The sequence below is a fragment of the Sturnira hondurensis genome, unplaced genomic scaffold (assembly GCF_014824575.4).
Source record: "Sturnira hondurensis isolate 20B ecotype Veracruz unplaced genomic scaffold, ASM1482457v3 Scaffold0000867, whole genome shotgun sequence".
In the NCBI taxonomy this organism is placed as follows: Eukaryota; Metazoa; Chordata; class Mammalia; order Chiroptera; family Phyllostomidae; genus Sturnira; species Sturnira hondurensis.
Window position 1 is genome coordinate 3,472,552 of NW_028073498.1, and position 11,415 is coordinate 3,483,966.

At 47.4% G+C, this 11,415-nt stretch overlaps 1 protein-coding gene across 8 annotated transcripts in view; it reads left to right on the plus strand.

The window, feature by feature from the left end:
• TFDP2 (transcription factor Dp-2) overlaps positions 1-11,214 on the plus strand; it is a 165,840-nt gene extending 154,626 nt beyond the window's left edge. For all 8 annotated transcript variants that reach the window (XM_037051428.1, XM_037051444.1, XM_037051451.1 and 5 more), the window contains 4 exons: positions 2,129-2,280; positions 5,217-5,383; positions 8,881-8,986; positions 9,134-11,214. In XM_037051428.1, coding sequence (XP_036907323.1) covers positions 2,129-2,280; positions 5,217-5,383; positions 8,881-8,986; positions 9,134-9,317 — 609 coding nt within the window. In that variant the 3' untranslated portion in view covers positions 9,318-11,214. The remainder of the gene's footprint in view (positions 1-2,128; positions 2,281-5,216; positions 5,384-8,880; positions 8,987-9,133) is intronic.
• Positions 11,215-11,415: the final 201 nt, after the last annotated feature.

The window sequence follows — 11,415 nt, forward strand, 5'->3', positions numbered from 1 at the left end:
CTGGAAAAGAACAGAAGGCTGAAGGAAAATTAAAAGACAAAAATAAGGAAATCAGTTCAAAACAAAGTGGGGAGGGGATGTTTGTCGTACTGTCAAAATAACACTCTATTCAGTGTATGCTGGCACTGCTCCCCTTGCCCTGAAGAACCACGGGTGCCGTGTGATGTGCATAATGTCAAACAGTGAATCATAAACGTGGGAGACGCCTGACTTACCATTGCTCCTGTCCATCCCCGCCCCCTGAACCAGGTCCTCACGGGGCACTGTGGCCACGAGGCTGGGCGAAGGGTAGGGGTGTCTCTCAGGGCATTTGTTCTCCTGGAAGGGAAGAGAAGCTAGGCAGAAGTATTTAAACAAACGATTCTTCTCATCTGTTTAAATACTTTTACAGTTTCAGCGTGTTTTTCCTCAACATTAAATGAATTAAACGATGTGTGTGCATATAAACCAGCTTGTTCTTTCACAGCAGAAGGGAACAGAGTGTGACCTAAGTAATATTTGATAATGGTGTTGCTAGTGGTGGTTTTTTGATAGTGATTTGGGACACGCTGTCAGGGCTACAATAAGCTGGGGTCCCTTCTGTTTTATGCACTCTAAGAGAATAAATGTTCACTTTCTAGGGAGCTACCACCCAGCCATTTTAAGATAATAATAATCCTAATCAAACTTCAGTTAAGACCCAGAACCTAAAGTAAACAATCCTAGGATAAGATGGCCAAAACACAGAAAATAACCTAAATTCGTCAGCACTGGGGTTGTGGGGGGGGACAGGACCAGCTGGTGAAAGGGAGCGAGTGGCCCTTTCATCCAGTGTCTGTCTCGAGAGCTGATGAAAAGCTTGCACTGTGTGAGGGCTTTCTGGCTGTAGAACTCGGACACACCTGCCTTATTGCGGGGGCGGGGGGTAATTACCTGGCCAGGTGGCTCGGTTGTTGGAACATTGTCCCGTGCCTCAGAAGGTTGTGGGTTCAATCCCCAGCCAGGGCACATATGGGAGGTAACCAATTGATGTTCTCTCACACTGATGTTTCTCTCTCTCTCCCCCTCTCTCTAAAATTAATAAACATATCCCGTGGTGAAGATTAAAAATAACAATAAAGGAGCGTCAGTTTCTTTGATCTGTGAGTAAGGGTTATAACTAAAAGTAGCACCAAGGTTCACTGTAAAGATTCATGCCCTGGTATATTTTATCATCGCTGCCAAGCCTCAGATTCCAGACTGTGCCCTAAGGCCCCTTCCGAGTCCTGTGGAGCATCCTAAGGGGTGGGGGAGGGCACCGCTGGCCGCCCGGCCCCACTGCCGCCTGCAGAGCAACGCTGCTCCCGCGTGTCTGGTGAAGTGGATGTCTCATAGATTCCATCTGAAGACAGGGCTCCGTGGCTTTATAAAGTTTGCATGTCACTGGGCTAGAGACAACCTAAAAGATTTATTTACCGGTGCGACTCAGTTGATTGGAGCCCCGGTAGAGGAACATATGGGAGGCAACCAGTCGGTGTTTTTCTCTCACATTGGTGTTTCTTTCTATCAATCTGTCTATCTCTAAAGGCAATGAAAAAGTGTCCTTGGATGAGGATTTAGGGAAAAAAAGATGCATTTAACCCCAAAGCCTCGGGAGTCCGTGTTAACTAAATGGAGCTGCGAGCTCACTTGGTGCCGCCTCCCCACGTCACTCTGAGAAGACCCATGGGGGACGGGGACATGGGTCCTGCTATTTACATAAGGACAATGTTAGACACCGTTTAAATGTACATTCTTTTTTAAAAATACTTTATTTATTTATCTTTAGAGGAGAAGGGAAGGAGACAGGAAGAAACATCAATGTTTGGTTGCCTTTCGTGCGTCCCCTGCTGGGAACTGGCCTGCAACCCAGGCATGTGCCCTGACTGGGAACTGAACCACGATCGTCTGGTTCGCAGGCCTGCGTTCATTCCACTGAGCTACACCAGCCAGGGCCTAAATGTATATTCTCTCTTGAAATATATTTATTGAGCTGGACCATTCTAATCACTTTCCTTAAATGTTTAATTCACGTATAGGTGGGAGCCCTTTTAAACTTTCTAATTAAGCTGTATTTTAATTCCAACTCACCCACATTAAATGACTGTGTTCTATTCATCGGTCATTACAGCAAATTGCTTTCAAAAACCTGGTGCAGAGGAATCGGCAAAATGAACAGCAGAACCAGGGCCCTCCAGCCCTGAACTCCACCATTCAGCTGCCATTTATCATCATCAACACGAGCAGGAAGACGGTCATAGACTGCAGCATCTCCAGTGACAAGTGAGTGACAGCGGGGAGGATGGCAGGCCGGCCGGGGTCCGTTTTTTTGAGATTCCACGTCCAACTGCGGTCATTCCGTATTTCCTCTGACGTAATCTCACCTCGCGTAACGCCCTCAAGGTCCATGCATGGTGTCACAAACGGCAGAGTTTCCTTCTCCTTTTTTTGTGGCTGAACGTTTCACTGTGTGCACACCTCATTTCCTTTATCCATTCATCCACCGAGGGACACTTGGGTTGTTTTCACAGCCTTGGCTACTGTGAGCAACGCTGTGGGGAGCATAGGGGTGCACGTATCTTTTCAAAAGAGTAATTTTTTTCCCAGGGTTGTGAGACAGCTGAGGGCTGAGGGTGCAGAGTGGGGTGGGCTCAGGGTGCACCGTGACCGCCCTGCTCAGCTGCTGCAATGCTGTTTTCTGAGGAACAAGCGGGCACCACACCAGGGCCTCCATCACTTCCTAGCCTTTCAGTGAGGGTTAAATGAGATTTAAACTTGTAAAGTTGGGTTCAAGCAAGCACTTTATAAATGTTAAGTGCTTTTATAAAGGGTCAGTGTATAATTTATCAACCACTTTGGGATACATTTGCAAGCAAAGGAGGGCTCAATAATTACACAAGTACCAGAGGCGGAGCCCAGGCCTGTTCCAGGGGCTGGAACTTGCAGCTCCTGAGAGCCACAGCGTCGCCCTTGGGCTTCACTTCCCCGGTCTCTGCCAGTCGCCTCCCTGGCAGTGCTGCCTCCCGTATCTGCATTGCAGGCAGAGGTTCTGGACCACTTCCGTGAGAAGTCACCAAGGGAAAAAAAAGAAACAGTGAGCAGGGATTTCAAAAGTATTTGATAATTAAGACTATAGACACAATTAGAAATAGTCGAGACTGTCATAGGCTATGGAGTCAGAAGATCTGTGTAGTTTCCTCTATCTGTATAGTTTCTTAACCTCTCAAAGACCTCATTCCCTCCTTTATCAAAATTCAAATTATGGTATTTAAGTGGTTTACAAAAGTTATAGATGTATTCCCAAAGGTCCAACCCTGCGGTCAGTAAATGGTAGATGTCTGTGTTGTTACTCATGCACTTAAAAATTCTTTACAGAAGCCTTTGTCTGAAAGAACTAACATTAAAACCAAGAATTCTAGAGAATGGTTAACATATTTTCCAGGGGAAAAAATACATACTAGAATTCTGGGTGCTCTGTCCAGCTAGTCTCTTGTTTTGTGGGGAACTATTAAATTCCCTTCTTTGGTTAGTTTCTAAGTCTAAAAGGGGTCACAGGAAATCTGGGAGCCATTTGCCTCAGGGCTTTGCAGATTCTCTTTGCCCCTCATGCTGGGATCTAGTCAAATCTCCAAGTTCCCATCCTCCAGGGTGACTGACTCACACTCATTCCCGCCTTCGAGGGGGCGGGAGACTCTGAGGAGCTTGTAGGAGCTTGTTATTCAAGGCAGGTCCTAAAGCTTCATCTTTCAGCTACTTTGCAAACTTTTCCGCAGTCTTTCTTCCCTTAATCAGCCAGGTAGCTTTCCCACTATGAAGATTAAACTTACAAAACCCTCTGCTTCTTTTTTTAATTTATTGATTTACTTTTAAAGAGAGAGAGAGAGAGACATTGATTTGTTTTTCCACTCATGCAGTTATGGGTTGACTTCTTGTATGTGCCCTATCCAGGGATCAAACCTGCAACCTTCGCATATCAGGACGATGCTCTAACCAAATGAGCCACCCAGCCAGGACCAGAACTGTCTGCTTTTAATGTATGACTGAAACCATCTCTGTGAAAGGCACCCACTTCAGATTTTTGTTACTCGTTTGTTTTTATCCTGAAAATGTGTTAATGTACTTTATTGAGATGTATAGACTTAATTACGTAATATGGCTTTTTACTTCACGTTATCGTTTCTGCCCTTATCTAAGATCCAGCAGAAAAAGTTTTACCCTGACATAATTTTAGTAGAGTTTTGTGCCCTGACCACTGTGGCTCAGTTGGGCATCGTCCCAGGGCAAAGGGTCACTGGTCCAATTCCAAGCTGGGGCACACGCCTTGTGGGCTCGGTCTCCTGACGGGGCACATGCGAGGGCCGCCGATCTGCATTCTCACGTTCATCTTTCTTTCTCCCTCCCTTCTCCCTGCTCTATAAAAATAAGTAAAACCTTTTTTAAAAAAATAGAATTTCATGACGCTGCAAAACCCCCACTGTCCCAGAATATTCACCTTCGCACTGTCCCTGCAAGTCCGAGGCCTGTGGGTGACAGAGCCCCAGGGCGTGGCCTCGCAGTCAGAAGGGACTGCCTCTTCCTCCACCCCCTCTTTACTGAAAGCTTGTGCTGAGCAGCTGGGCATCCCGATTGGGCGTTTTTCAAGAACATTTGGAAATACGCTATGTATTTACATGTGACGCTTTTTTCTTAAGACATTTCACTCCTTAGTCCCCCAAGACAGGATTTGGGGATTGGCCAGTTTGTGAGAAGTTCTCCATTCATTGCTTAACAGCTTTTTTAGCTACAGCTAACACCCGACTCATGAGAACAATGAAGTAAGCATCCAAAATGTTTTTTCCTCCATCCTAGTAGGCCAACTCATGGGAGGGTTATATAAAGCTGGAAGGCCTTCTTAATATTTTATTTGTTGTGACAAAGTTGCAGACAGCTTTGGAAAGTATTGGGTTTAGATCAGAATTCCTTTCTCCAGTTTGTGAGCTTAATGAGGGCGACGGTGTATGGACCCCTTTTGCCCGTCACGGGAAAGCTGTTTTAATGAGGAAAGCGGCGCGTTTGAGATGTCGTCTCCTGAGTGCAGCAGAACGACCCTTATTGCTGTAAATGACAGTATCTAGTACCGTGGCTGAGCGCCGAGCTCTTCCATGAAACACGCAGGGCACAAAACCCTTCAGCCCCCGGCGCCACAGGAAACCCCACGCCAGCCTTGTCTCCCCGTGCAGGTTTGAGTACCTTTTCAACTTTGACAACACCTTTGAGATCCACGATGACATCGAAGTCCTGAAGCGGATGGGGATGTCCTTCGGCCTGGAGTCGGGCAAGTGCTCCCTGGAGGACCTGAAGCTGGCGAAGTCGCTGGTGCCCAAGGCTTTAGAAGGCTACATCACAGGTACGTTGGCCGACGCCTTCACGTGCTGTCCCTGATCGATGTCAGACCCTCAGCAGGGGGTCCAACCCCTTGGCGTCGTCTCTGGGCCACACATTAAATACATTGTGACATGTAATCACAAAAAGATCTCATAATGGTGCAAGTAAATTGACAATTTTGTGTTGGGCCGCCTTCACAGCCCCCCTGGGCCGTGGGTCGGACACGGGCTGGAACTGCCGGCCTCTTTTCCAAAGTGGATGTACCACTTTACACTCCTGCCAGCAACGTGTGAGGGTCTCCATTGTTCCCCATCCGTATAAACACTTGTTATTTCCCACCTTTTATTATAGCTATCCTAGTAGATGTAGTATTTCACTGTGGTTTTAATTTGTATTTCCCTAGGGACTGAGCATTTGAGCAGCTTTTCATGTGCTTTTTGACCATTTGTGTATCTTCCTTGGGAAATGTCTATTCACATCCTTTGCTCATCTTTAAATGAGAGGTTCTTTATCTTTTTATTATGAGTTATAAGAGTATACTGAGTATACTTGAAAACACTATGTTTCCCTTGTTCTGTAATTCAGATGTTTTTCCCAGTAGCTAAGAAACCTCTGCAAGTGTGTGAAGTCACTGACGTCACGGCGTGTGCCGCGCACGGAGTTTGGGTGTAGAGGTGGTGCTTCCGCCTCTGCTTTATAAGTATCAGCCCCTAGAGTTTCACATCACTTTTTACAGGCATTTATTTAATAAGTTCTTAGGTATGTTCAATCACATAGAAACAAAGAGGTAGTTTTTATTTTGTTTTGTTTTATGGCCCTTTGGTTACAACGCAAGGGTCTGTTGAGTGAGACTTGGTTTCTGTTGAATTTAGTTCTTAAACTGGCGTCATCCTCCTCTTGCCCCTCGTCCACATCCCTTCTGCTCCCCAATGGCCCGTCCTCCCTGCCCTCCCCACAAGCAGGACCCGCTGGTTTGTTAACAGTGTGGCCCCCCTGGCAGCCCAGCAGGGCCTGAGGAGAGGGCCTGCCTGCTCAATAAATCACTGCGACTTTAGTTTGGCCTGTTCTCTTTGTAAGAGCTCAGGGCCATGAGGCAGCTCGGCTCCGTGGTCTTGACCTCACTGGCAGCCTGGGGTGCAGACTTTCTGGGTAGCTCAAGAGAAGATACATGTGCCTTTAGTGTGCAGAGGGACAGGGGGCTCTTGAATACGATGGTGAGAACCACGGGGTGGTTTCTGTGATAGTATGAAAGAACCTTGGGCTTTTCAAAGTCCTAAAAAGGCAGTTTAATGTGTTCTGCTCACAAACAAGTAAATAGCAGTGCATTGAAGGAGTGTCCCTGTGTGCTCATTAATATTCAGCACAGGATTCTGGCTTTAGTTTTATCATGTACAGATTTGTTATTCAATGTTTTTTAAAGTCGGATGTTCTTAGAATTGAAGTTGTTTTTTTTTTACAGCTGCCTTCATTAGCCTGTGAAGAAAAAGGTTCACAGGGCCATTCTAAACCAATGGAGACACTTAGATTACTTGTTTCCTACACAGGGTGCCTCTCGCTTGGTCCGACGGGGCCTGAATAGCAGTTTCTAATCCCAACACACAGTTTTGTGTTTTTTGCACAGTGATTATAAAACTATTTTGATTACCCTAACCGATGTGGCTGAGTTAGTTGGGCACCATCCCACAAAGCAAAGGGTCACTCACTAGTTTGATTTCCAGTCAGGGCACTTGCCTGGGTTGTGGGTTCAGTCCCTAGTTGGGACGCATATGAGAAGCAATTAATTGATGGTTTTCTCCCTTTCTTTCTCCCTCTCTCTAAAAATAAATAAGTAAATTTTTTTAATCAACAAAACTTTTTTTATTGGTTATGTTTTAGTGTTACTTTCATTTCATCCCAAGCATCACTCAGCATGTGATTTTTTAAAAAAGATTTTATTTATTTTGGAGAGGGGGAAGGAAGAGAAAAAAAGAGGGAGAGAAACATCAATGTGTGGTTGCCTCTCACCTGGCCCCTACTGGGGACCTGGCCCACAACCCAGGCATGTGCCCTGACTGGGAATCAAACTGGTGACACTTTGGTTTGCAGCCCGGGTTCAGTTCACTGAGCCATACCAGCCAGGGCTGAATTTTTGTTTTAAAGATTTCATTTACTTATTTCTAGAGCGATTGGAAGGTAGAGAGAAAGAGAAGGAGAGAAACATCAACATGTGGTTGCCTCTTGTGTCCCCCACCCCCACGGGGACCTGGCCCAAGACCCAGGCATGTGCTCTGACTGGGAATTGAACCGGTGACCCCTTGGTTCTCACGCTGGCACCCAATCCACTGAGCCACACCAGCTAGGTCTTAAAAAACATTTTTTTTAAAGATTTTATTTATTTATTTTTAGAGAGGAGAAGAGAGGGAGAGAAACGTCAGTGTGTGGTTGCCTCTTGTACCCGCCTCCCCTTTCTGGGGACCTGGCCTGCAACCCAGGCATGGCCCTGACTGGGAATTAAACTGGCAACACTTTGGTTCACAGGCCTGCACTCAGTCTGCTGAGCTATACCAGCCAAGCCTAAAAAACTATTTGATTAAATGTAATAAAAGTTCATTTTGGCAAATCATGTTTTCTGAGTATATGTTTGATCTGACAGTGTAGTTCAGAGGATTACTTTTTTAGGAATGTATTTAGATAGGTAGATAGATGCAAATATATGGTCTCCTACTTTGTAAACTCACTATGAAAAAAGACTGTACTCATTCATTCGGCAACATTTAGACCTTGTATGTTCCCATCACTGCCTTCTCTGAGTCCACATTCTAGATAAAGAGATAAATATTAAGTCAAATTACAATAATAATGGGTCAAGGAGAAATATGGTGTGTCATAGAAATTAAGTTGCAAAGATATACCCAAAATATGTGCTGACTGAAACAGTAATGCCTGTCTCACCCCCATTAAAAGCATGACTGTTTATGACCTTTAAAAATAAGGTTTAGTCTGAGTTAGAAGCAAAAGGTATGAGGAGAAAGATCTTTGATGACCAATAGCACTGAGTTCCCCAGGGGGCGCTGGAAAAGGTTTGTCCAAAAATGTCTGTCCTTCGTACCTGCGTTGTTTCCGACTTGACTCCCTTCGCAAGGCCCTGGTTCTGGCTGTCAGCACATCCGGTGTCATGAGTCCTTGCGGTAAGGACAGCAGGACAGCTGGTGTCCGAGGTCATGCAGTGATGGCCGTCCTCAGTGAGCTGCCCCCTGGAGGCCCCATTTAGGAAAAGAGAATGGGGTCTGCCGTTGGTGTCATCTGAATTCCTTCTTGCTGTAGTCTGCCTCCTGGGGGGGGGGGGGTTCCCTTGCTCTGATGTTTTAGAAATTTCTTTTTTCCAAGCTGAAAAACTCCGGGTTCTTCCCAGGGCAGGAAGCTCATCTAACTATCCTTTAGAACTGGCCTCTGCCCTCACTGGCCCGAGTTCTTCACAGCATAGCAACAGCAGCCACAGAACTTGCAGAGTCCGCATCTTGTCTTTGTTTTTTCCTGTAGATATCTCCACGGGACCGTCTTGGTTAAATCAGGGACTGTTGTTGAACTCGGCCCAGTCAGTTTCGAACTTAGACGTGACCACTGGGGCCCCCTTGTCCCAGTCAAGGTACGTACTTTCCCAGGGTGAGAAAGGCAGGCCACGGAACCTGCCCCGCGCCCAGGGCGGGGCACGGCCTTCCCCGCGCTTCGCTCCCGTGCTTCACGGAAAACGCGCGCTGCACTAACAAGCTGTGTGTTTTTCGTTGTTCACTAGTGTGAACCAAGGCTTGTGCTTGGATGCGGAGGTGGCCTTAGCGACCGGGCAGCTCCTCGCCCCCAACAGCCACCAGTCCAGCAGTGCGGCCTCCCACTGCTCCGAGTCGCGAGGCGAGACGCCCTGCTCGTTCAACGACGACGACGAGGAAGAGGAGGAGGACGACTCCTCCTCCCCGGAATAAAGACAGGACGAAACCCACGTTTCCATGTTTGATGCTCATGTGTGTTTGTAGTGTGAGCTCTTGTTTTGAAATGATTGCTTCAGCCCTTGCCTCTGTCTGCACTGTGCGTCCGGTGACAACTGGGGACACACGACCAGCGACTCGCGCGCAGGCCAAGAGGACAGTTACCGTAGTGTGAGCGACCACGCGGTCGGTCACCTCTCCGACACCACGAGCTTTCCGGGGTGGCCGTGGGGGCAGTCCCGGGAGAACTGGGCCGCGGGAGTGAAGCCCATTCGTCTCCCATGAGGTGGCATCTGTCTGCCCCCCACGCGCGGGACTGAGCTGTGCGGTTGGGGGGCGGCCCTGCGGCCCGGGTGCGGGTGGAACTGCTGAACTAGGGGAAAGTCTAGTCGAGGTGCTTCACGCATCAGCTGCCTTAGACGGCTTCTAGAGAGGAGCGGGCGCTAACTCTTAAGTACTTAAGTGACACTTAGGGTAATTTATAGTGAAACCGAAATGATCGTTATTAGCCAATGCATTGGTGCATAGAATTTTTTAGGGCTACTTCTGGGAGCCAAAATAGAATAGCATTTCCACGTGCATTAAACACTTTGCCAGCACTGCCTTTTGCCAGCATTCTAAATCTGGAGTTTTACAGGGAAGGAAACTGTATCTATAGTTTGAATCAAAGCTATGCATTTCATACAGTGTTTTCATTTAAAACAAACAAATTCCTTGGACTGAATTGCTTGCTTACGGTTCCCTGCAGTAACTGTGTGATTTCACCCAGTGTGCAATTGCTGAAAATGAACCAAATGCAATTCATTACTTTAAAAGAAAAGTCTGTTTCCAGAACATGAATAGTAATGCTTTCCTATACATGTCACCTTTTACACATTTTCACTCATCCGAATGACCTTACTGAGTTTATTCCTGGGTGAACTGCGGTCCGGACTGACCTGATGTAGGATTTCACAGAAACCGCCAATCAAGGGCGAGCTCTCCGGTTGGTCTGTTACAGCAGCGCGGTAGCTGGCGTGTTACTTCACAGCCAAAGCCACCACCAGGGACACTGTGCTGGTGTGTTCACAGTGACCGCTCCTCTGAACCGGGCAGTGTGGAGACATCTGCCACCGTGGCCAAACCCCAACATAATTTCACACTGAGGCCTTGAAAAGTAGTGAATAAGAATGGAAAGTTACTCTGCCTACATCTTTGTCTGGAATCATTTGGATTTGCCCCCAGTTTATGCTTCCAGCACTGAGCTCGGCCCAAATCAGCCCTTCTCCAACGCCCTGCGTTTCCACAGCTCTGCCCCTGTGCTCTTCTGGAGCCGGAGGTGACGGGTTGGCTGACCTCTGGGTTTGCATAGACCATAGAAACGAATACACAGAAATAGATGGCTTGAACCTAAGTTTCTTCAAGACTAAACTCATTCGGTCAAAAATAAACCATCGCACAGGCTCAGAGTGTTCGAGGGGGCAGAGAGATAGAGGCGGGGTTTGGAGAATGATGTCTCCACTCGAGTCTGCCGCAGCAGGTCTGCATGGGCCTCGGCACCACTGAGAGGCCGCCAGCTACAGGCAGATCAAACCCGGCCTCCTTCCCAGCCATCTTCTGAAAGGCTGCCTCCTTTACTAAGCCCTGCCTTTCTCATCTCGGTACTCACAGAAGCACCTGGATAGACCAAGGGCCACGGCTGGCCTTTTAGTCTTCAAAGTCCTGTGCTACAGTGTCCATCGACGTCTGTGACAGGTGCAGTCCTAACCTGTGCTCCACCAAATAGCAAACTCCTCGCTAGAGTGTTTGGGAAACTGCTCTCTTCCCTTCCTCGTCTCCTCTTCTCTTTTCTCCTTTCTTGCTATTGCTGCTATAGTGTTAAGTTGATAAAATATAGGTTTAAAAGAAAAAGCAACCAAAGACTCATTATTACCGGTGCCCCATCACTGGTCACCCAAGCCCTAGGTGTGGGGTTGGGCCGGAAGTGGCTTCTGCCCTCAGCAAGGTTGCTGCTGCGGACTTCAGACAGAGTCCCCGAGGTCATCGGCACACACCACTGGTTAAAAAAGCCTTGCCTGAGCAGAAAACTTGGCTGAGGTGTTTAGAGAGATAAATC